This window comes from Paecilomyces variotii, assembly GCF_004022145.1.
Source record: "Paecilomyces variotii strain CBS 101075 chromosome Unknown C8Q69scaffold_2, whole genome shotgun sequence".
NCBI classification, from domain to species: Eukaryota; Fungi; Ascomycota; class Eurotiomycetes; order Eurotiales; family Thermoascaceae; genus Paecilomyces; species Paecilomyces variotii.
This window is the reverse complement of record NW_021167141.1, coordinates 993,606-1,016,316: the sequence shown is the minus strand read 5'-3', so window position 1 is coordinate 1,016,316 and position 22,711 is coordinate 993,606. Positions and strand designations below refer to the sequence as shown.

The window sequence follows — 22,711 nt, the reverse complement described above, 5'->3', positions numbered from 1 at the left end:
CCAAAAAGCCACATTCGCGTCAAGAAACCCCTACAATCACCTCTCTCATCGTGCAGATATGTCGAGTTTAGATCTCCCATCCCCTTTCTCTGAAATCCCTCTATATCCGCTACAATACCTCCATCCCTCTCCGATCCATCCACTCCCTCATCTCTCCGCATCCGCCACGGATGCAGCAAACGCAAAAGACACGACCGATGTCCCAAACTCGAGTTCACATCCACGCATAAACATATGGTGCAAACGAGAAGACCACGGCTCTCCACTCGCTTGCTCCGGGAACAAGTATCGCAAACTCGAATACATCGTCCCGGACATCCTCCGTCCACAGGAAGACGGAAGGAAAGTGACGACGCTCGTGACCGAAGGCGCTATACAAAGCAATCACACAGTACAAGTTGCTTCTGTAGCTGCGATTCTTGGGCTCAAGGCCGTCGTGCTTCTTCACAAGGGCACAGGCGGTGGATTGCGTTCGACAACTAATCCAGAGGTGTTCCAGCAAACGGGTAACGTGCAGGTGGTACGCATGCTCGGTGCAGAGGTTAGGATGCTGGAACCGGATGAAGCCGCCGACGATAAAGACCCAGTCGAACCTATTTTGCAGGATCTACGCGTCAAGGGGCATGTCCCGTACTGGATCCCTTCGGGTGCAAGCCTGCATCATCTCGGTGGTCTGGGTTACGCACGTTGTGCATTCGAAATCGCGAAGCAGGAACTTGAGGAGTCTCAACGCGGAACATTGAAGGGAAGTGGACAGTTCGACTATATCTTCGTCTCGTTTGGCAGTGGCAGTACCGTAGCTGGATTGATCGCCGGCTTCGAGTTGCTGGAAAAGACGCGAGAAGAAGAAAGACAAAGTGAAGACGGAAAACAGTTCCCTAAGCGCCAGATCATCGGTATTATGAGTTCTCCAACAAAACCAAAGCCATATCATGAAGAACGCGTTGTTCGCTTCGCTCGCACTGCGGGGGGGATGATTGGACTTGAGCCTCAGAACGATATCTCCCTGGACGATGTCCGACTTGATGATCGTTTCGTGGGCTCCGCGTATGGACAGCTAGATCCAGATACGAAGGCTGCCTTAAATAGGGTGGCGCAAACGGACGGCCTCATTGGTGATCCTGTCTATACAGGCAAGACTCTTCGGGGCTTGTTACATTGGGTGGAAAGCGGGGAGATTGTTCGAGATTGGTCTGCGCGAAGTGGTGCGACCGTAAACAGCAAAGAATTGAATGTATTGTTTATACATACCGGAGGACAATCTGCATTGGCAGCTTATTCCGATGCATAAAGACAGTTCTGAAAGGGAGATCGTCGAGCACGACTGTTTGGGTGACATTGGGCTTGATGAAATAAGATAGCTAATCATACACATTTATTTCTTTGTCTGTTGATAAATCCAGTAATATTACACTCAATACCTAATCGGAAGCCAGTCGATTCAAGGTAAAAAGGGAGGAAGGAGGTAAAAATCCGAGCAACTCTGCAACAAGAATCAGACAAATAAGCACAACCTTGACACCCCCGACATTCCCCCGCCTGAACCCGTGTCATCACCACATAGGTTTACATGGACATATAGAAGCAAAAAGTTCCACGAAGGCAACACTCATCATGCTCAAAGGCAAAATAGACACTCATACGAGTAACAAGCAGACAAGATTTTCAAGGCAGAAAAAGAAACCGTGTATAGAAGGCTAGAGCCACCTAGTATGTTCGACCCCGCAACACCCTACATCATCAAACGTATCGGAACAGGAGGTGTCTTAAAAAGCAGAAGTGACAAAGTGGAGTATCACGAAGTGCAAAAATCGAGCAACCCATCGACATAATGCGATAGGAATAGTGAGAAGGAAGCAGATATGCTTCCACAGAACGGCCCAGGAAACAAGCGATGTAACCCAGTTGAGCATTTGGAGGGGTGTGATGCAAGCCAGAGTAGGAACTGAAAAGAAGCAGATAGAGCACACGAATTACAGAATGACTGGTTTGACTAGAAGTCATCCTCTGCATTCCGCGCGGCATCTTCACGGCCATCGGCATTACCGTTTGCCAAGCCCTTCTCGCCAGCTTCATCGTTGGCCTGCTCAGGAGACGCAGAGTGCTCTCCACTGTTGCTCGCATCCAACACCTCCAAAGCTTCATTGGCATGAGTGTTTTCCATCATCTCAGGCTCCGGTTCCGGGTCTGGGTCCTGATTTGTGAGATCGGCAAAGACATCATCCAAGTTCTGGCGAGGGCTGCTTCCGAACGGATTGTTGCCATCCATGTCAACACCTGAAGGGCCATCGTTTTGATCGCGATTGAAGCTCGGTGGGCTAAACAGCGGCTGATCTAGACCTTGATGGTGTGACGGAGAACGTGGAGCAAAAGTAGGCGAACGGACGTGAGAGGCAGGTAAGAAATCTGAAGATCCAGCTGCAAATGCTGGAGTAGGATCACTCGCGACGAGCGAATAATTGGCGGAAAAGGGATAGGGCTGGGATTGCTGCGTGCTAGAAGCGCTCAATGTTGGGACATGGCTGGCCGAAACTGATCGAGCTCGTTCTCCTGGCGTATCAGAACTGAACTGAGAGGCTGGTTGCAATGGATGTGGTCGCGGGGTCTGGGACTCTAGGGATTTCCGCTTCGCAACGTTATTCTGCTTCGGTCGGAGATGGGGTGGAAGATCCTCTGGGCGCTCGACACCAAGTTGAGCCATTATCTTCTGTTGCTTCGTAGGGCGAGGTTTGCGTGTTGAGAGCGACTGCTCGAGGATCGGAGGAGCCTCTGGTGCCACAGGCGCCCATTTATGGATCTCCTGACGGAAGAAGTTGGTTTCATAAGCGAGAAGAACTTCAGCTCCCTCAATCTTCCGCAGATAGAATATCAATGTCGGAACTTCCTCCGTGGTGGTGCAAGTAGCATTGGTGAAGCTCTGCAGAAAATCCCGGAAGGCAGTAGCTTGATTGATTATGTTCTCCAAAACCTCTTCTTCGTCGGGTTGGAACGGCAAGTATGGGATTTCAGCCTGCCAATCCAGGAGATCTTCAATCTTTGGGCGAGCGGCGTCGCGAGGTATCTTTCGGCGCCAATCACAGATTGGGCACGTATACTTGTCGAACTCCTTGACCTTACCTCTAGCGATCTTCAAGCACTTGCCATGGTACCTAGAGTTGTTAGTCGCGACCGCCGCTAAGGGCTAGGGTCGAGTCAATCAAAGGGGACTTACCATTCATGACAGACTTCACATTCGATCATCATCCCAGCCTCCGACTGCCTACAAATGCAGAAGACGTCTCGCTTCCTAGACTTGCCACCTCCCCACATGCCACTGCTATGGTTTTCCAGAAGGCCATCGGGACTTCCCTCGCGCGATGCGGGCTCGACGGGCGGCCGACACCTATCTTCAAGATCGAAACAAGACGCATTCTTTTTCTCAACGTACTGCATATGAGATTTGAGAATGTGCAAGGGAGCGTTGGCTTTTCCAAACAGCTTTTTGCCCTTCCTCATCCAGTCCTCGTGCCTTTTTTGTTCCCGCTCGAGGTCTATCGCCCCGGTTGGCCGACTGTTGAGTTGCTCAAGTGACTCCATCAACTCGCGGACTTCTTTGTACTTGGGTCGTTTCCGAAAGTCCGGGTCTTTACTTCTCTCATAGATATCTTGGATCTGTTTCTGTGCTTCCCGTTGCTTTGTCAAGATCGCATCGACGGCAGTAAGGATCTCAGGAGAAACAGGGAACCGAGAGGCCTGCGCGGAAAGGGCCTCAAGCTGCTGGTAGTGTACAGATTCAGCGGACATCAATTCTTTGGCCTTTGACTCCCAGGTCTCACCCTGGCGACTCAACTCCTTGAAGAAGAGCAGGTGGTCATTATTGTCAGCCAAACCAAGTTTCTCACCAGCCTGGACTAGTTCCTGACACTCCTTCAGGGTCAGATACTGGTCACGCTTACGACGGGCCTCGTCATTCCATTTCATTTGCCGTAGGATGTGCTCGAGTCCTTCTACTTCGGGGATATCCACATTGAAATTCCGGCTCGATTCGACCAGGTCTTCTACTTCCTGAACCGACCGGATGTGGGGGTTCCTAAGGGCGGCGTTAATTTCCTGACGGAATTTGTCGATCTCGCGGGTCTTCTCTTCCAGTGCCGCCATCTGTGGACAGTCGAAGGAAAGTTTATCAGCCTCTGCAAGTAGGGCGTGGATATTCTCCACTCTGCGAAGTTCACGATCGCGTTCTTCCAGCTGCGCGGCCTTCACGGAATTGCCCTTGCGCCAAGCCTTTTCGTTCTTTCTGCGGTTCTGTTGTTTCCGCGTGATGTAGTTATTTGCTTCTTCTACCCACTTGTCGCAGCGCTGGACAAATGCCGCAAGATCTTGAAGGCCAGGTAAATGGTATGGGATTTTCTCACCTTCGCTTAGCAAGCTGTGGAGGACCTTCAGCTGGGGTTTCGGTTCATCTTCCAGAACCTTGTCGAGTTTCTCCGACCACGCTTCGGGGATCCTGGCACGGTCCTTGACCTTGTCCATCACGGCTTTCAGGGCATCGTTGCTCATCCGGTAGCGGAGAGTATGGTCCGGTCCCGTCAGTCGTTGTGCCAACGGCTCTCCGCAGCAGTCGTAACTCTCAGCATGGAGCAGGCAGATAGTCTTTCCCGTCTTATGGCAGCGGAATTGCGTCAGGTAGGTGTAAACCTTGCAATAACTGCACTGGTAATCGTCTTCGGGGAGATCCTTCTCCTCAACCACAAAGTTCAGTTGACAGTCACCCGTGGTAGAAGGATCATCCGAACCCAATTTGCAGTTGTGCGGGGCTATTTCTTTGTGACGACTAATGAAAGCTGCGCGCTCTTCCACTTCCCGATTATAAGTCCTTTCCAGGGCGGGAGCTAGCCACTTAGCGGTCTTAATAGAGCTATCTCTTGAAGCAGCTGTCAGTAACAGCTCGTCGTGAGAAAAGCATGGTTGCCTTCTAAATGCCCGCAGCCGTTCGATGGCCATGGCGCCCCAGGGTTCCCAGTCCGTGGGTGCAAAATTGACAGCCTCGTTGAAGTTGAATCCGTGGTTAAATCCGGCGTGATAGGCCTGCGGAAATGTAATGACGAGCTGACCTGCTCTCTGGTCGAGAGCATACACGTTGACACCGGCTTTTTTCAGCTGGTCGGGTGGCATGAGTGTCACAAGCTGGAAGAGGAGGTCGGGTTGCCCTTCAAAAAGTTCCGGAACCGCCTGTCGCATGGCCTCCTCGAAAGCTTCCGCATCGGCTCCAGGGATACCATACCACGTCTTTGTGGCACCAAAATGTTGATAATTGGCGGAGTAAGCATAGTGGTCCTCGTTATGCCAACAAAAAGTCGAGAAACACATGCCCACGTAGACCCAAGGCACAGTCATTCCAGAAATATCGGACTTTATGTGTCGGAAGAGTGAGTCGCCATAGAAAGGAAGCACGTTCAGATTCCAGGGGTCGACAGAGTATGGGTCAAGAGGATTCCGCTCCACGGTCGGGAAGCCACTGCCATGTGTCGTGGAGTGGATATCTGCACCGTATTCAACTTCAACAGTCTCCGTCAAGCTCTCGACCAGTCTCCAGAATTCGCGCTCAACGTCGTCTTCTGATTCACGACGATGCGTGTTCAAGACAGGATCGAATGGCATTTTCGGGGCAAAATAGTTCTTCTTAAAGTTGTTCGCTTTCTCCTGGAATTGCTTGAGGGAGTATACGCCACCCTCTTCGAACCCGAACTCGCCGGTTCCAACAAGGCACTTGGGACAATGCCAATCATACTCAGGAACGGAGTTAATAGGAGGATCCAGGCAGTATCTGTGGTAACCATTCTCACAACTGTCGCAAAGAAGAATCGATGGACGGTCGTCTGTCTTGCCGCAGCTTTCACATTTCTAGATAGCAGTTAGTGGTGCTCCTTTCCACGGAAAACAAACGAAATAAAAACAAAAAAAAATATATATATATAAACTCACATCACCTGTTCGACGGTTGCCGTTGTTCTGTCGCATCCGAGGCGGAGCCGGTCGTAGCAGGCTCATGTGCGATCCAGCAACGGTAGGCGGAGGCGGCGCATCTAGACTCACGAGTCATTATCTTCCGCTTCGGGCTACGCTTAAATGCTCTTCCCACAGCTTGGGCTGAGAAGAGTATCCTGCAACATACCTTTTCTTAGACGCTTACTGCGACGTCCATTCGCATCAGGATCCCCATTCTCGGTCTGAGAGCCGCCAGTCAGGCTGTCATGGCTGATGGCACGCTTGATGCCATGGCCATTGCTCGCGGGAGTGGCCGAGGGATGGTCAGCTATGCTCTTGGGAGTGAGATTTCCGTTCTCGGCCTCCTGTTTGACTGTTGCGGTAGGACCATTGTTGACGGCCACAAACGAAGGAGACTTGTTAACAGCTGTAAATCCTCCAGGGTTCGCATTGACTGGTGTGAAACCGGAGGGGCGAAGTGGTGGCTGCTGTTCCACCGGTGGTGTCGGCTTGTCCGGAGTCGCTTCGGCCTGTACGGAGTTCAGAGCTACAGATGCACGGATTGCTGGCGAATCACGCGATGGAGTATTGTGATCCGATACAGCCCTTTTGTTCATCGGTGACGGATGAGGCGATGGAGTGTAGGGACCACCGTGCTCAAGTTCCAGCTGCTGCTGCACACTCGGCTTAGCGACACGCAGATACTCCTCGTAGGGTTGTAGCCATCTCTGATATGAGTTCTTGAGCGAGGTTGATAGGGAAGACATGATCTTGCCGCTGTAGCCGAGGTCACGACCTATCTCGGCCCATTTCTTCAGCTTGCAGACCTGGTCGAAGCCACCCCGGACCTCGACGGCTTTCTTCAATTTGTATAGATCGAGGGGTCTCTTGTCAACGCTGGGGAAGCGGTTGAGGTTGGTCCCATGCTGCTTATGGAACTTGGCGAGCTGATCGAGATAGTTCAGGTTCGCACGGGTTCCTGGCTCCGGGTCAGAACTGGGCTGCGGATCTCCTCCACCGGCAGCAGGTCTGGCTGAACGCTGGGGCATACCTCCTTCGACCGAGTTGAGCTCCTGTCGACGGGTTTTAAAATGAAATCGCTACGTTCACTACGCGTCAGTAACCATGGCATGAACCGTCCGAGGACGCTGCGAAAGGGGGGTTTGCGGGCCCGCGCAAGCAATCCGTGGCCACCAAGGATGAGACCACAGCAACCCGGGGGGCCTCCGCATTTTTCGAATTCACTCGTACCTCTGTATCTATCGCAAATGGGGGATTCCAATTCTCCGGAGGAATGATCCTGCAGATGCCGTACTTCTTTCCTTCCGGTGCGATCTTACGGATATACTCGTTAGGATCCTTCCACTCCTCCTCCGTCGGACGGTAGGTTGGAGCCTCCTGCAAGCCATGCGGGCGCACCCGTTTCACCGGTTCTCGCGCCGCGTTGGGTTGTCCTCGCCGTTCAACGGTCGACAGGTCCAGCGGCGCAGACCGTCTCGCACTCAGAGGCACATTATGGGAGTGGGACGGATGGGTGCTGGAGGTGCGAGCGGGCTGTCGAGAGGTCGAGGACGGAGGAGGGTTGGCCAGATTCGCTCCCATCGAGGCCGGAGCCACCATGTCTACGCGACGGGTGGTGATGGCGTGGGAGAAAAGTCGTGTCTATCAAGGACGGAAGGGCGGTTGAGTTGGATGCGAACAACTCATTGGAGGAATCGGACGGCGGACGGGGAAACAACGAAAGAAATGTTGGTCACTCGACTCGAACCGCAAAGAGATTGTCTGCCGTCACAAAGGGATTCGAATGAATTGAAACAGTGAAGACTGACAAGTGACGGGATGGTGGGGAGACCAGAGTGCGGCTCAAGCAAGAGGATAAGGAAAGAAAGAGAAAGCGGATCAGAGAGGAATCGGGGATCTGTACGAGACAGCGATAGGAAGGGCTGGCGGCAGTTGAGCGTTTTACGGTAACTGGGGCAGGGCGGTATGGTAAGTTCTGTATTTTACGGCCAGGTTTCTTTGTAGTAGTAGTAACTAGACTAGTAGTACTGTACAGTAGTCCACTTGTGATCGCCATACCGTATTGTACCGTACTGTATACACCATATCATACCATACCAGCCAGCTCCATCGTTACCGGTAGCTTGCTAGGTCCCCGATGTCCCTATCAGATTCATGCTTCCTCCAGATCGCCCTCACGGACCTCCTGCACGCAAACGGATATGCTGGAAATCTGCTTTCTGGCTTTCACGAAACACGACTGAGCCGACTACTTTCAGCCGCTCCGTCATTCGTTCCTCCCATGGACTCGTGGTCAGATGTGGATGGCTGCTCCCAGATAGCAGTCCTCGAAACAACCTTCCACTCCCCAACCACCGAGTTATGATTATGGATTTCAGGCGCTGAGCCAAGGTCAGGCCTTGTCTGGATTAGTGCCACTCCACAGAAACGATTTCTAATCCAACAGCACCACTTACTTAACTAGTTAGCTATGATAGAAAAAAAAAAACACACATAATCGGGAAAACTTATAGTCTCCATGTCGGGAACAGCAATAATCGCAATGGCGTGGTAGCGGCGTATGGTACAGTCAGCACCAATTATCAGCCACGCGATAGTTAAATACAATACGTTACCAAGTATGTTACAAGTGAACCACGGGTGTCAGTGCAAAGCCTGCTGTCTTTTGACCTTGTTCTTGCATTGCATTGCACCATCAGCCTCGGTTCTCCATCCAGTGGATTCGACCGAGAAACAGATATTACTCGCAATCCGAGATCGAGACCGTCCTCGAAAGAACATCCTTTGGCCATTATTACCATATCCGCGTCTAATAGGATTCGATTGATTATCTCCCCTCCCAAATCGCTTCTATGTTCATAGTTCTTTTGATACCGCCACCATTGTCTTCGGTTCGGGAATACGCTAGATCTAACCGTATGAGACATGGCATCTATCTAATCTCTGCAGGATTTCCCCTGGCATGGAGACATGCTGAGGGAAATGGACTCGCTTTTTTGGCAAGCCCTGAGATGCCTCCTTCTTTTGGGATATATTTCTAGGCTGCAACTGGTTCGATCGAAATCAACGGTACTTCGGAGAGTCTCTCCAGGAAAGGGAAGAAAGAGAGAAATCAGAAAGTAATAGTGTAATAGTTAGTCTCGATCCTGCTACGTACCCTTGGAACAACGACAAAATGCCGCAATGATGATTCTATAGGAACGGGCCGGCCCTATTTGAGACCTACCAAATTGTCATACGATTTCACTGCTGCATGTTAGACGCTGCTCGCAGTTTGCTTGCATAAGAGTTATCAAACGCTGGTACCCTTCTTGGTCAATAGAACCTACTGGATCTCCAGGTTCTAGTTTGTTCAACCATGGATTAAATACGGCCCTGGCATTCTTTGTTCATATCTTCCGAGATAGCAGTTTCACTGTACCGGAACATATATATTCTAGAGTTTTCTGGCTTCAACACTGACAAGAGAACACCGCCTTCATGGACATGGGATACTGCCAGTCATTGTATCTAGCAGAACGCACTTCAGTTCTTGTATTTGCATTGTTTCGCTTCATTCTGTCTCTTATCCCCATTCTTGATGTGTCCTGGCGTTGCTGTTGCGAGGAACCTCTTGAGGATATCAAACACACCTTGTTTTGTCAAGACTGAATTTCTTGATCTCAAGTCCAAGACGTCAACTTCGATTCAGACTCCGCGTCTACAGGAGAACTCCATCAGTCCCTCTGAGCACTATGCCAACAGATAATTGTCAAGATGCAAAACATATCATGAGTGGACCCCTTAATTGTATATCCTGGCTCTGCTATTACAAACTCAACACTGGATCTTGCACGTATACAATCTCATGACACGCGAGCCTCTGGAGCTTGGTATTCAATAATACGATGCCTTTCCTACGTCTTCCATTCATAGCCAGCGCACAAGTTCAAAGTAAGTTCAAATTCCAAATTCCAAATTAAACGTTGAAACCCCGTCATCAGTCATGTCTCATCTAAATAAGTTTCCGAATCGGATTAGGCTTCAAGGAGCTTTTCAGATCCGTCATTGAGGGACTTAACCCATTTCCTCCATTCCTGCCATTCGTCGTAGCTTGCGCTGGATTTGAGGCCTTGGTATCTGACTGCCTTGAAGTTGGAGACTTCCTCCCAGGGCTTTGTAGCACCAGAGGCACTGCTGCCCCGCAGGAGCCTTCTCGACAGACCACTGCCACCATCGTAACCAGCCTTTCGCATAAGACTCCCTACGGTCTCCTCTTTGGTCCAGCCTTGTTCAACAGCGACATCGGGGAGGTATGTCGCACCGTAACGTCTTCCGCGATGTATGAAAGATATACGTAGTCCGTGTACCCCGAGGGTCCAGTCCATCGCATCCTCACACGGCTCGAAGCTGCCTAGGAGGGTCAAGGAACAGGAAAGTGATGGCAAGAGAGCCGCCGGAATGGGAGAGAAGCGGGTATCATCAAATGCACTGTGGCATGTTAGTCTCTCCGATGTCTATACGGTAGTGTATTGATAGAGGGAGGTATATTCAGGTCACTGCACATACGAAGTGAGAGCGTAAGATCTCAAACCGGAAGAAAGCTCGTGGGCTTCGAATGTCCCGATACATCCGCGTAATGACTTGTGGCCACTCTTTGATATGGTATTCCAAGTCACGAACAGTGGATATGCGGACTCATCCAGCCGGGGACGTTTGAAACCAGGGCCGTCCGCTGGGGAGCTCGGGGTGGTCACGGCTGTAGAGTCAGATCGCGACGAGCTGATAGACAAAGATGAAGGAGTTGTGGATGCACTCGATGAGTCCGAGGACTGAAGACGGCTGACGCTGGGCAGTTGCAACGTCTGCGGATAAGGCCGTTTGGTATGCCCATCTTGATCTTCGCTGTCTCCATCCACATTCTCATCTTCTACAGGCTGTTGACCCAGCCCATTCTTGCCATTCAGAGCCGCGAGTTCCAGGGCCTGCTCATGTTGTTCCCATAGATCTTCTATAGCTGCCAAGCTCGGAGGCTCCCGGTCCTCAAACGAAGCCGCAAGAGACTCGAAACAGTAATAGCAGTGAGCTGGAGTCGCCATCTTTAAGAGCAGGACGATCTCTCCAATAACGACGGCGTCCGTGTCGATGCAGATCCAGGCCTACTCCGCTGGAGTTGTTCTGAGGTAGCAGAGCAGAAGCGGGGGCCGGTGATACAAGCAACGAGGGCCTGAACGAAGATCCCGGGGTGCTAGCAGTATCACAACGAAAGAAGATTTCTACCCGCAGGTTCCAGCCAGCGAAGGGGATAGGCCTCGATCTGCTGAGCCTCACGGTTCGAGCAGCGGTGCAACGCTGTCCGATCGTCCGTGGAGTTGATCGTACTCCAGACGACCGAGGGGAAAGCGAGGACCCAGGGGAAATGGGAGATAGCCCGCACGTGAGGGCTTATCGGGCCGGGCTGCGGGTGACGTTGAGCGCCTGGCGGTGCCTAGAAAGCAGAATCGCCCCCTGGGACCGTACCATAATTCTCCTCGATGCTATTCTAAGTACGCTGTCTTGCAAGATTTTCATCCCCGTACCTCGATGACGCGGCATTATTCGCTAACTGATATTGGTCTATATGACCCACAGCGGTCTGGTCCAGGGCGTGAAGCTGGAATAGCTGCTGCCACTGGCTGTTGGGGCACCGGACTGCGGCGAATTGGTATATTGCGGTGACTAAGTATACTATTTGGAAAAATCATCCATATCCCGATGAAAAGAAATGACTGGGAAGTCCTGTTAATTGAATGTAGATCTTATTTTATCTTGCTTCGATCCTGTTGTTACCAATAAGAGGTTAAGATCCTGCCAAGCAGGAGTCCATTTGATCTCAGACAGACATGGTCTCGAGTATCCAGAGACGCTTGAGACCTGTATCAGATCTCTACGCCGCAATCCTCAGCTAAGGCACAGACCAAGAGCTCCCTGTCCATCAAACAGACGATCCGCAGCCCATTACTGATTTTGTATCTGCAACCATCCGCATAAGGACCGCCCCAAATTCATTTCTGCCCGGCACATCCAGTCCACTTCCAGATGTAGTAGGAATCATACTGTAATAAGCGAATGCTTGTGACGCTTCTCTCACAGGGGCTGTCGTAGTATAGACCTGAATTGGAAAGTTCCCTGATTCATCCATTTTGGGCTATGCCGTACACAGCATTTTCCTTGTTGATTGCGTGCTGCCTTCTATGAGGCCGATGGCCGTCTATATAATTGTCAGGAAGTATATTTCTTACACTCCCAGAGCAAGTTTCCTTCTCCCTCAAGCTTCTACAATTCTTTGGAGTCTCCTATTCTTTCGTCCACCGTCAATCTTTCTGTACGCAGTGTTCATTTGTCGCCGGTCGACTTCTTTTCTCGCTCTCTATCTCGAACTCCAAAAGCCGTTCCTTTCAGAACTCAGGCCATATACTCTCCAGTCCAAATTTCAAATCTTCCAAAATGCGTTTCACCGTCGCCATTTTTTCCCTCCTTGCAGCTGTCGCTATTGCGGCTCCAATCACTACCCATGGTAAGCGTTCACTGCTGCCGGTTTGCTTACAACCGGGCTCGAATAGAGTGCTAACAGGTGCAAACAGAACGAACGGATACCGCTCCTGCCATGACGACCACGCAAGGCGACGTCGTACCTTTCAACTCGGCTGACGTTAACGTCGCCCAGAACTAGAGTCCTTGCATAGCCGCTCTCCTTTATGTGATTATTTGCGGTTATTGCCGGCCATTTGATGATCTGTGAGGCGGAGCATTTGGATACTCACGCTTGGTCTTGCAATGGCGGAACAAGACAAGCAGTTGCATAGCATGGATGATGAAGGAAAGCGAGATTAATCGTGTTTGGCATATCCAGTCTGATGTATTAGTGGATAATTCGATCCAGACAATTGGCCCAAATGATATCTGGTTTAGGGAGATTCATAGCCCGTCAAATAGTGGTGTAGGTCGATTATCGTCGGTTATCTTTGGGCATCTGCATTCCTAGCATGCCAAGCATGTTGCTGCCAGGACCAGCTGCTCCGGCTTGGCTCTGTAGACTTTCGAGGAGATTCTTAGCGAGATTGACGTTGATATCTTCGTCTGTGTTTAATTCGTCTTCCGACTTATCGCCTTCGTTGCTCGTAGAACGTCCTTTTCCCTTGAGAGATTGGTGCTGGCCTTTAGAGCGGCGATTAAGGTCAAGCACGCCAGTACCTCTCAACTCAGCTTCCATCTGCCGTGACAGCTCCTGAATCTGCTCTGTATCATCTTCTGACTCATCGTCCAACTCTTCTACTCTGTTGCGCTGGTTCGTTGGACGGGAGGCACCCTTGGGCTCGGAGCCTGAAGGCAACCCCATCATCTCCTTCATCATCCTAGAGAATTCTTCCTCATCGAACGATACATCTTTGTCTTCACCGTCGCTGCTGAGGTCGTCACCGTCATCGTCGTCATCATCGTCAGAATCAAACTCGTTGATAAGATCAGCACCTTCGAAATCAGCAGCTTCATCATTCAGGAATTGTTCGAAACGAGCAACGATGCGCTGCAGATTCTCCTGAGCGCTTGCATCACCGAAGGCTCCTGGCTTGTCGGCACCCTCTCCTTTAGCTTTCCCTCTTAGCTCCCCTTCCAGATCCTCATAGTTGATATCCAACCACTTTTCGTCATCTTCCCGCTTATCCCACTTCGCGATCTCAGCGTCTGTCGGCAGCTGCTCATCTCCAGTACTGACGTCTTCCAGCAATAGTTTAATTTCCCGCACAGACACTTTGTCCTGATTCTGCGGGTCGGAGAGTAGCATCTCGAACCCACAAGACAATTTCATCCCCAACTCCGCACGGTCGTACGCTTTTTGGTCTGTCTTCGGTGGTAGTTTTCCTATCCAACTTTGAGGGACGGGAAAGTCCTGGCTCTTCAGCTGTGCATATCCCACTCTCGTGAACCGCACGCTAACCGTTACAAGATCATCCGGTTTGAATATTAAGTTGTTTTGGTCTTTGGCACAGAGTGGTCGAAGAGCTATTGGATCTCTGAGGTAGAAAGTTTCAACTGCAGGAGAAACGTATGCAGGTTTCTGATGCAGCAAGTACGCAACTTTTCGTGGAAGAGTCACCAAAGCGGAGTGAAGATTTTCACTGATCTGCTTGGGATAGTTCCGTAGCCTATAGAACGCTTCTTCCTGTATCATCGCAGACCGCATAAGTCGCTTCGGCTCTTCCCGTATAATTCGTCTGGATTCCTCGAGCGATATCTTTTCCGTTGTTCTCTTGGAGCCTTTCGGCTCCTGCTTCGGTCGTATGATCACCAATTCGCCATCATGGATCCACACCTATTTCCAGCATTAGTTTCGATATGCTCTGCCAAATACCGCTTTTCATAGACTCACTCGATTGTCTGCAACTTCGGGTTCTAACCATGCTGGCAGAGTACCAGAGGCTTCGACAAGAAGGAATTCGCCATCACTGTCTACGACCTTGACCCAGAGATCCTTGTGCCTTCTCGTCAGTTCGCGTAGGATATACACAATGACCCATTCATCTTCAATAGAGTCTCCATAGTTTGTTCGCCCTCGCAGTAGTGTAATACCTAGTAGTAGATATATGTCAGCTTCGGTTCTCGCCACCGTTGGCGGAATGCAACAGCAGACTCCTTACCATTTTCTTTGGCAATCTCCAGACTGAAGGCATCTCGCTGCCAGATATAATCCTTCAACAAGGTCTTCGTGAGTTCAGACGCCGTCTTCTGGACTTCGTGCAGACGCGACCGTGTTTCAGCAGCTTCCTCGGCGGCGGCGGGGGCGGGGCCGGAGGGAATAAGATATAGCGAGTATTCCACGCTGTCGTCCGGCAGCTGGGGTTTAGGAATCGGATGGAAAGTGGACTTGAACCACTCGAGGTCCTCCTGCGACATAGGCGCCATCTTGAGCGCAAAATGATTGACAATATCCAACCCCCGATCCGTATGGAATGACTTCATACAATAATATTCCCGCAGGCATACTGATATCCGGAGAAACAGTCGGCCCGCATGCTTTTTCTGCCCTCGAAGCTCCGCAGCGAGCTAGTCCGGATCCGGCTAGAATTCAACAACGGGCCGCCATACACGCCTGCGCCCGCTCTGCCCAAACACGTCTTTCCCACTAAATGAACTTGATTACATTCTGCCTCCGTATATCTTACTTTTACAGGGCAATTGCGGCCATGGTTATGCGCTGTGTCTTTTGATATCGAACCCCGATCATCGTGATAATACGCGTTTAGTGCTCCGGCGCCCACCATGGCGCTGCCCTACATCGACACGCCGCGCACCGAAGTCGACGGAAACGCGACTTACATGACCAACGGTTTACGGAGTGTCGCCAGATCTCATCTGTCTGCACTGGAATCGGTAGAAAATTCATTTCAGACGCCATCAAAGGAGGATGATATTATCAAGTCAATGGAAAATGGACGACGACGCGGTTCGAGCGGTTTCAGCCTCAGGACGCCGCGCGCAGGCTCTGGACCAAAGACGACCCGAAATGCATTGGACCATCGAAGAAATCTGCCATCAGCAGCGCCTCCCAAGGGCGAATTCACGCCAATGATGAAGAGCGCGACGAGGAATAATTATCTGCGAAATATGTCTGCTGCGCGAGGGAATGGCGTGCCGCAAACTCCCGCATACCTAAGAGCCAGCTATCGAAGCAACGCTAATACGCCCGGACTGCCGCCCATAGACATGACGGATATCTACGGTGACGATGCGACCGCCACAGATGACGTGACACCTCTCCCTCAGGAGGTTGCAAGCAGTAGTGCGCAAAGCACTCCCTTACCAATGCTTCCGGGAAGAGATGGAGGTGTAGTCAGTGATGGTCAAAATATGATGACATTGAAGGAGCAGGAAAAGGTAAGAGGTTGATGCCGACATCTGCGGAAATCAACGTGGATAACGTCTGGCTGGAAGAACACTACTGACACCATGTGAAAAAACGCGCAGATAATCGACAAGCTAGACAAGGATAACTTTGGCTTGAAATTGAAGATCCACTACCTGCAGGAGCAACTACAGAAAGCTGGTCCCGAATATAATCAAGCCGCTCTCCAAGAAAATACGGAGCTGAAGGTCACCAAAATCACGATGCAGAGAGATATTGCCAGATACAAGAAGAACCTTCTCCAAGCAGAGCGCGACCTCGAAGCATATCGTCTGCAACTTCAGGAGCTTCGAGACAAGGCCAAGAAAAGACAGCTCGATGAGGAAGGACGACGCGAAATGGAATGGATGCGCGAAGAGGTCGAGAATAGAGGGAATCAGGTCAAGAAGCTTCAGGAAGAGCTTAAAGAGGCCAAAGACAAGCAATCAGAGGAGATCGAACGACTTCGGGACGAGATTGAGGATCTTGAAGCAAGCGTCCGAGAAAAAGATCGGATTATCGATGAACGCGAGGAAGAAATTGACAATCTGAAGGAAAGAGATGGGAAAGAAAACGAAGCTGCCGCGGAACTGGAAGCGGAATTAGAGCGCGCAAAAGAGCAGCTTGAGGAGCTCCATGAAAGCCTTGAGAAAGCGAGGTCTGAGGCACAAGAAGCTAAGGAGTCTCAAAATCAAGCAATGGAGGAGAAGCAGAAGGCCGAAGAGGACCTGAGGGAGCTTCAGGAGGAGATGGCCAACAAGTCTTTCAACACAAGAGGGCTCAGCCGCCAACTCGAGGAGAAGGCAAGTAAATTGGAAGATGAGCTCGCGGAGCTGCGAAGAGACCATGACAATCTGAATGAAGAGCTCGGCACCAAGGCCAGACGCGAAGCTGATCTAGAGAAACAACTTCGAGAGATGCAGCAAGAATTTACCGCTGAGAACCGTAAGCTACAGGAGGAACTCGAAAGAGTGAAAAGCGAACGGGAGATGGTTCAGCAACAGCGAAGCGATCTCTCTGTACGCCTGAGAGATGTCCTGGATGATGTTCACCGCAAGGCGGATGAAAAGGAGCTATTGAAGACTCGGCATTCCGCACTGACTGACGAGTCTGCGAGCCTGCAGCGAGAGCTGGCGAAAGCACAGTCAACGATCCGAGAGCTTGAAGAAGCGCTAGAAGATGAGCGACAGCATGCTCTTGACAACAACCAAGCTATTAACGCCGAATATAAAGAGGAGATCGAGCGGCTTCAGGAAGAGATCGAGTCTCTTCAGCACGAGATAGAAGATAAGGAAGGCCAATTTGCGCTTGATCAGGACCGATGGGAGAGCACCAAGAGAACACTGCAGTCCCAAAAAGAAAGAGCGGAGGAGCAAGCGGCTGGCTTCAAGCGCACCATCGAGAAATTGCAAGATGTTGAGCTAACTCTCTCAGGGAGAGAAGCGAAGCTCCAGGAAGTCATTGACAGCGAGAAGGATCGACATCTACATGAGGAGGCCGTGCTGAGCCGGCAGGTGAGGGAACTCAACGACGATATCGTCAATAAGAGACAGGTTCTTGACGAGCAGCGGAACGAACTTCTCTCTGTCAAGGATGAACTTCGGATCGCCAGGCGAGAAGAGTCAGCCCTCAGAGACAGAGTGCAAGCTCTGGAAGACGAGATTGTGCTCCTTCAAGCAAGCCTGGAGGAGGAGCAAGAATATGCCAAGAGCCAGTTGAAGAAAGGTGCATCTGATCTGGAAAACCAGTTGCATAAAGCCTTGAGCGAAAAGCAGAATCTTCGTGACCAACTTGCCAAGGTCAATATCGACCTACACAACACTCGAGCCTCATTGGCTGAGGTGGAAGCCGAACGCGATGAGCTTCAAAGTCACGTCGACCGTGGTCAGAACAAATTCGACGACACTCACCGCTTGGACCAGGAGAAGATCGAACTACGGAAATCGAAGCTGCGCCTAGAAAGCGAGGTGAATAGGCTCAAGGAGGAACGAGCGGCATTAGTCGAGGCCAGGGATTCCATAGAGAAGGAGCTAAATTCGGAGATCGAAAGGGCAACAGCAGAGGAAAGCCGTCTATCGACTGAAATTGACAAACTCCAGGACAAGTTGCTCGAAAAATCGAACAGCAGAGAACGCGAGCTGGTTTCAGCTAGAAGCAAGGTGCAACGCCTCGAAAAGCGTGTACAGGAACTGGAGACACATCTCTCTCAGCAGTCAGCTATCGATAATGACGTTTCCACCGCTGCGGCGGACGTGTCAGTGCTCCGTCACAGTCTGGATGAAGCTCGCAAGAGAGAAAAGACCTTGCTCCAGAGAGAAGCTGACCATAAGTCGTCTATCCGCGACTTTAAGACCCGTATTGCGGAACTTGAGCGGGAGCTACATGATCTGCAGATGAGGAAATTCGAATCTCACTCCCCGCAGTCTTCTCCTTCCGATAAAGTCCAGGAGGAACTACGGAAACTCCGGAGCCAACTCTCAGATGCGCTGAAAGCTATGAGGCGCTTGAAGGAGAAGAACCGTGAACTCGAACGCGCTGCCCTCAGGGAAGAAGACCAGAAAGATCTCAACGAGCTTCTTAAGTCATCGACTATTGAAGCAGAATCTCTAGCTCTTAAGCTCTCTGAGCGAGATGCTCGCGTGAATGAATTGAAGGCGCAGCTGCGACGAATCCGTGAGGAACGTGCCTCCTCCATCAAGCGAGCTGATTCAATTGCTCGAGAGCTTGAGGCACTACAGGATCGCTATGAACAAGCAATGGAAAGTCATACGAAGGGAGACCGGAAAGGCAAACATGAAAAAGAGATTCGTGGTCTCGGCAAGGAGATACTTTGGCTGAGAGCTAGGCTGAAGAGAGAAGAGAAGTTCCGTCGTGATCTTGCCTGGAGTAAGGGACTGATGGAGTTGGGAGAACGAGTTAGGGTTGCTTGGTATGTCGCGCGCGGCTCTGCATGGGCATTTGTTTGGTGCTTCCCTGCTAATCTCTGTGCTACAGTAACGAAGCCGATCTCCGAATGATTGCGGAGATGGGCATCAGGGCTCCCGATCGTAAGAAGATGGGCGACCCTCGCCGGAAACTTCGAACAGTAATCTCTGCGGTCATGGCTACCGTACGGATGAAGAACATGAGCCAAGAATGGAGCAAGGCTCGGAAAATAGGCGATGGCCTCCGACGAGCTAAGAGCGAATTGATCAAGAGGAGGGAAAGCCAGCGGCGTAAGGGTATCGAGTGATGCGGATAAATCTTTTCTCTTTTGGGTTGCTTTCGGATTGGAATGTTGGAGTCATTGGACTGCGATTCATTCTGTCTGTTCAATCACTTTTGCACATTGTTTCCGGATACCACATCGAGGGCGTTTTTTGGATGTGGCGGGATCTTTTTCAATGTTCTATACATTGCATTGTCGTCTAGTTCCTTGTCTTGGATCTGTCTTGGGAGATCTTCTTGGAAAGGAGGAAGGGAGGGAAATGATAGGGCAGGGTACAGTACATTCTTACGTTCTACTCACGGTTAACGACTACTTTTATACTCCGATAAGTTATTTAGAGATGGACTATCTTTTATGGACTTTTTGCCGATAAGTTAACAATACACATGCTTATTATTACGTTTATAGATAAGCGCTAAAGAAATAACAATAAAAAAAAGGAGACTTTGAAAGTGGTTCCTCGCGTTTTTCTACCTATCTGCCAAGGGAAGCGACCTTTGTTTTTTATCCATATCATCCTATCTACCTGTCCGTCAATCAGTTCAGCTTGCAACTTGTAGCCCGAAGATCCGAATTGCACTCCAAATCCGACAATAACCGGTCGAAGTCCCGCGCTAAGCATCGAGTTGACTTGACGGAGAAGAGCATCGATATCACGTAAGACGAGATGTGTCTAACTGGAGCATGCAATGCCATCGTCTCTTTTGGAAGCGGTAGTTTAGTACACGAATCAGCTATACCGACATTGACTTGGCCCGATGTCACCCTGGCTATGAGATACGATCCGAAAGTTCCTCCACTGCAGACTTAACGGGCCTGTAATTCGATGATTGTCAGTCGTCCCACGAGCACATCTTACCCGAAACTGCAGGTCATCTTGCAGTAGTTCCCTTCCATTCCCGGCTGGTATGAGTCTCAATTCTTGGTAATGCCATACATACACGGTAGTCAGTTGGCGATTACTGCGTAGTAATACTCCGTAGCTATATAATAAGATTGACCCGTTCTAGCTCTGTTGCTTCTTGTGTAACTAGATACGACAATATGCATCTGCTCGTGCTCCTTGCGACAACCCTGCTGGGTCTGACCGCTGCGACGACGACGACGACGACTCAGTCTACCAGTGTCCCCAGGCCGACTTCCTACACGCCGTACACCTTCGACCAGCCGGTAAGTTGGTGGAGGATAAGGACTGTGATCTCAATTCCAAGAAGTGCTAGCACCATTGACGACCTTTTCAGATCGATCATTTCCCCAACAGCACGCGCTATGCACCACATACCAACGGCACTTTTAAGCAGCGGTATGTGTTCGACGACACTTATTACAAGCCTGGCGGGCCTGTCTTCCTGTACATCGGCGGGGAGACATCGGCCGAGAGTCGCTACTCCAATCTCCAGACGGGCATCATCCAGATATTGATGCAAGCGACCAATGGCCTCGGTGTGATCTTGGAGAACCGCTACTATGGGGAAAGCTATCCGTTCAACACCAGCACGATCGACGAGCTTGCGTATTTAACTCAAGAGCAGACCATCGCTGATAACCAGTATTTTGCACAACATGTCCAATTCCCAGGCATTGACGCGGACCTGACTGCGCCCCAAACGCCCTGGATTCTCTACGGGGGCAGTTTGGCTGGAGCCCAGACGGCGTTCTCGCTCGTCACATATGGCAATACGCTCTATGGCGGCATCGCAAGCAGCGCTCCCATCATAGGCAAACTAGCATACCCCGAGTGGTACTATCCGATCCAGCTCTATGCTCCCCAGGACTGTGTCGCCAGCATCAACGCCATTATCGACAAGATCGACCATCTGGTCGCGAACAACGCGCACTCCGCCATCAATCATCTCAAGCGGATCTTCGGCCTCGAAGCGCTCAAAGACATCCGCGACTTCGCGCAAACCATCGCCTTCCCCATCGGTGGTCCATTCATTTACCCAACCAACACCTGGCAAGAGCTCAACTGGAACTCGACCTATGGGTCGGAGGATTTCTTCAATTTCTGCCGAAACGTAACCGACATCAACGCGCCGGACAATATCACAGCCATCGACTACGAGCTAGCTAATTACACGAACGGGGAGCCATGGACGAATCTAGGAAACTACGCCAACTACGTCAAGAACGTCGTTTTACCCCTCTGCCCGAGCGGCGAGTACGATAGCAGCGCATGCTTTGGTACCCAGAACCGCAGTTTCTGGGCAGACACGAGTAATTCCGCAACGAGGAGTTATCTATATACGACGTGCGTCGAGCAGGGTGCTTATCAAGTCGCGCCGGCTTCGGGACCGAGCTTGATCTCAAGAGTCCTTCAGGTTAATTATACGCAGGAGTGGTGCGAATGGGCTTTTCCCAAGGGCAAGTATAATAGTATTCCGTCTACGCCTGATTTGAATTATTGGAATAGATACGGCGGGTTCAATATCAGTGCGGATAGATTGGCTTTTATTGATGGTAGTAAGTGTATTCATTCATACATGCTCTTTTCTTTTCTTTCACTTTCCTTTCCATCCCTGTATTTTTATACAGTGGCCAGAAACATAGTTATCAAAGAATGAGAGAAAAGATGATTAACTATATAACACCCAGGCTCCGACGTCTGGAACCAACTATGTTATCATAGCAAAGATGCCCCGCAACGATACTCTACCAACAAACACCCAGAATTGCTAATCAATGGCGCTGGCCATCATTGGGATAGGTGAGTAGCATGCAGAATAGCAAGCAATATTAATTAATATTAATTACAACCCCAACTTCGTAAGGAGAAGGGGGAGGGACACCCATTGCTAACAGAATAACAGCTACGGCATTCTCGATGTTGATGCAGAACCTCAGTTCATCCGCGAGGCTCATTACTGGGAGATTCGCACGGTTCAGAAATGGCTTCGTGACTTCAAGAACTGGAAGGCGTAGATGCTTCTTCTTCTTCTTCTTCTTCGTGGTTCATACTTAAGTATATAGTGGACGGAACCGGTAGTGTGTATATACTATATTACTGCCTATCGGGGCTAGAGTGTCTAGACACCTATGTATAGACTGATTCATGCATAAAGCTCGTGGTCTAGACAGCTCTATGAAGGGCCGCCTAGGTGAGTCCTAATATATGACTCTCTCTACTGTATAACACAGTACGTTAGCATCTTCGAAACTAGCGTCATGTAAGTTGACCACGAATTTTTAGAGTACCTTTTCAGAGCTTCTAATTTCTTTGATATTTTTCATCTGCAATGATCATAGTTTTTCTTTTATTTGTCTGCGCCCATTTAACCAGTTGAAGAAGTGAGATCAGTTGGTTCTACCCATGAACAGAAAATATGGGAACCAAGAAATGTAAAGAAAAAATGAAAAGAGGACGCGAATCCAGACGTTACTTATATTCATGAACTCAAGAATCGAAGAAGAGAAAAAAACGCCCAACCTGAGTTTCAACGCTTGTGAACACCGCGCGGTATGGTGAAGAGTATACCAAAGAGACAAATAAAGGTGGTACCTCGAAATTGGAGCTCCCATTGTTAACGAGCCAAATGATAGAGAAAATGAGCTCCCCATGACCTGCTCTCCCCACCTGAAACCAGATCAATCACCCAGGCCAATGGTCACCTCTGTAG

General features: G+C 50.3%; 6 protein-coding genes across 6 annotated transcripts; 3 read left to right on the top strand and 3 right to left on the bottom strand.

Moving 5' to 3' along the window:
* Positions 1-58: 58 nt before the first annotated feature.
* On the top strand, positions 59-1,291 carry C8Q69DRAFT_504261 (1-aminocyclopropane-1-carboxylate deaminase; the record flags this gene model as incomplete). The annotated part of the gene is made up of 1 exon (XM_028632575.1): positions 59-1,291. One exon carries the CDS (start codon positions 59-61, stop codon positions 1,289-1,291), a length of 1,233 nt encoding a protein of 410 aa, XP_028487246.1.
* A 702-nt stretch (positions 1,292-1,993) lies between these two features.
* Positions 1,994-7,587, bottom strand: C8Q69DRAFT_516465 (putative PHD transcription factor; the record flags this gene model as incomplete). The annotated part of the gene is made up of 5 exons (XM_028633388.1): positions 1,994-3,149; positions 3,212-5,883; positions 5,965-6,065; positions 6,155-7,067; positions 7,219-7,587. 5 exons carry the CDS (start codon positions 7,585-7,587, stop codon positions 1,994-1,996), a joined length of 5,211 nt encoding a protein of 1,736 aa, XP_028487245.1.
* Positions 7,588-9,821: 2,234 nt separating this feature from the next.
* On the bottom strand, positions 9,822-11,226 carry C8Q69DRAFT_142266 (AMMECR1 domain-containing protein). The gene is made up of 2 exons (XM_028625444.1): positions 10,537-11,226; positions 9,822-10,458 (listed from the first exon to the last, which is right to left on the bottom strand). Exons 1-2 carry the CDS (start codon positions 11,064-11,066, stop codon positions 10,005-10,007), a joined length of 984 nt encoding a protein of 327 aa, XP_028487244.1. The 5' UTR covers positions 11,067-11,226; the 3' UTR covers positions 9,822-10,004.
* Positions 11,227-12,453: 1,227 nt separating this feature from the next.
* Positions 12,454-12,679, top strand: C8Q69DRAFT_504258 (hypothetical protein; the record flags this gene model as incomplete). The annotated part of the gene is made up of 2 exons (XM_028632574.1): positions 12,454-12,523; positions 12,591-12,679. The coding sequence occupies 2 exons, from the start codon at positions 12,454-12,456 to the stop codon at positions 12,677-12,679; spliced, it is 159 nt and encodes a 52-aa protein (XP_028487243.1).
* Positions 12,680-12,955: 276 nt separating this feature from the next.
* Positions 12,956-14,907, bottom strand: C8Q69DRAFT_504257 (putative regulatory factor Sgt1; the record flags this gene model as incomplete). Its single annotated transcript, XM_028632573.1, has 3 exons — positions 12,956-14,317; positions 14,375-14,574; positions 14,643-14,907. 3 exons carry the CDS (start codon positions 14,905-14,907, stop codon positions 12,956-12,958), a joined length of 1,827 nt encoding a protein of 608 aa, XP_028487242.1.
* A 5,231-nt stretch (positions 14,908-20,138) lies between these two features.
* C8Q69DRAFT_504255 (extracelular serine carboxypeptidase-like protein) lies at positions 20,139-22,016 on the top strand (the record flags this gene model as incomplete). Its single annotated transcript, XM_028632572.1, has 4 exons — positions 20,139-20,264; positions 20,336-21,557; positions 21,690-21,801; positions 21,905-22,016. The coding sequence occupies 4 exons, from the start codon at positions 20,139-20,141 to the stop codon at positions 22,014-22,016; spliced, it is 1,572 nt and encodes a 523-aa protein (XP_028487241.1).
* Between the last annotated feature and the right edge of the window lie 695 nt (positions 22,017-22,711).

Bases quoted from the DNA above. Each gene is read 5' to 3' on its own strand.
- C8Q69DRAFT_142266 (XM_028625444.1), bottom strand. From the start codon at position 11,066: ATGGCGACTCCAGCTCACTGCTATTACTGTTTCGAGTCTCTTGCGGCT. The intron at 10,459-10,536 runs GTATGTGCAGTG...AACATGCCACAG, and splicing joins AGATCTTACGCTCTCACTTC to TGCATTTGATGATACCCGCT.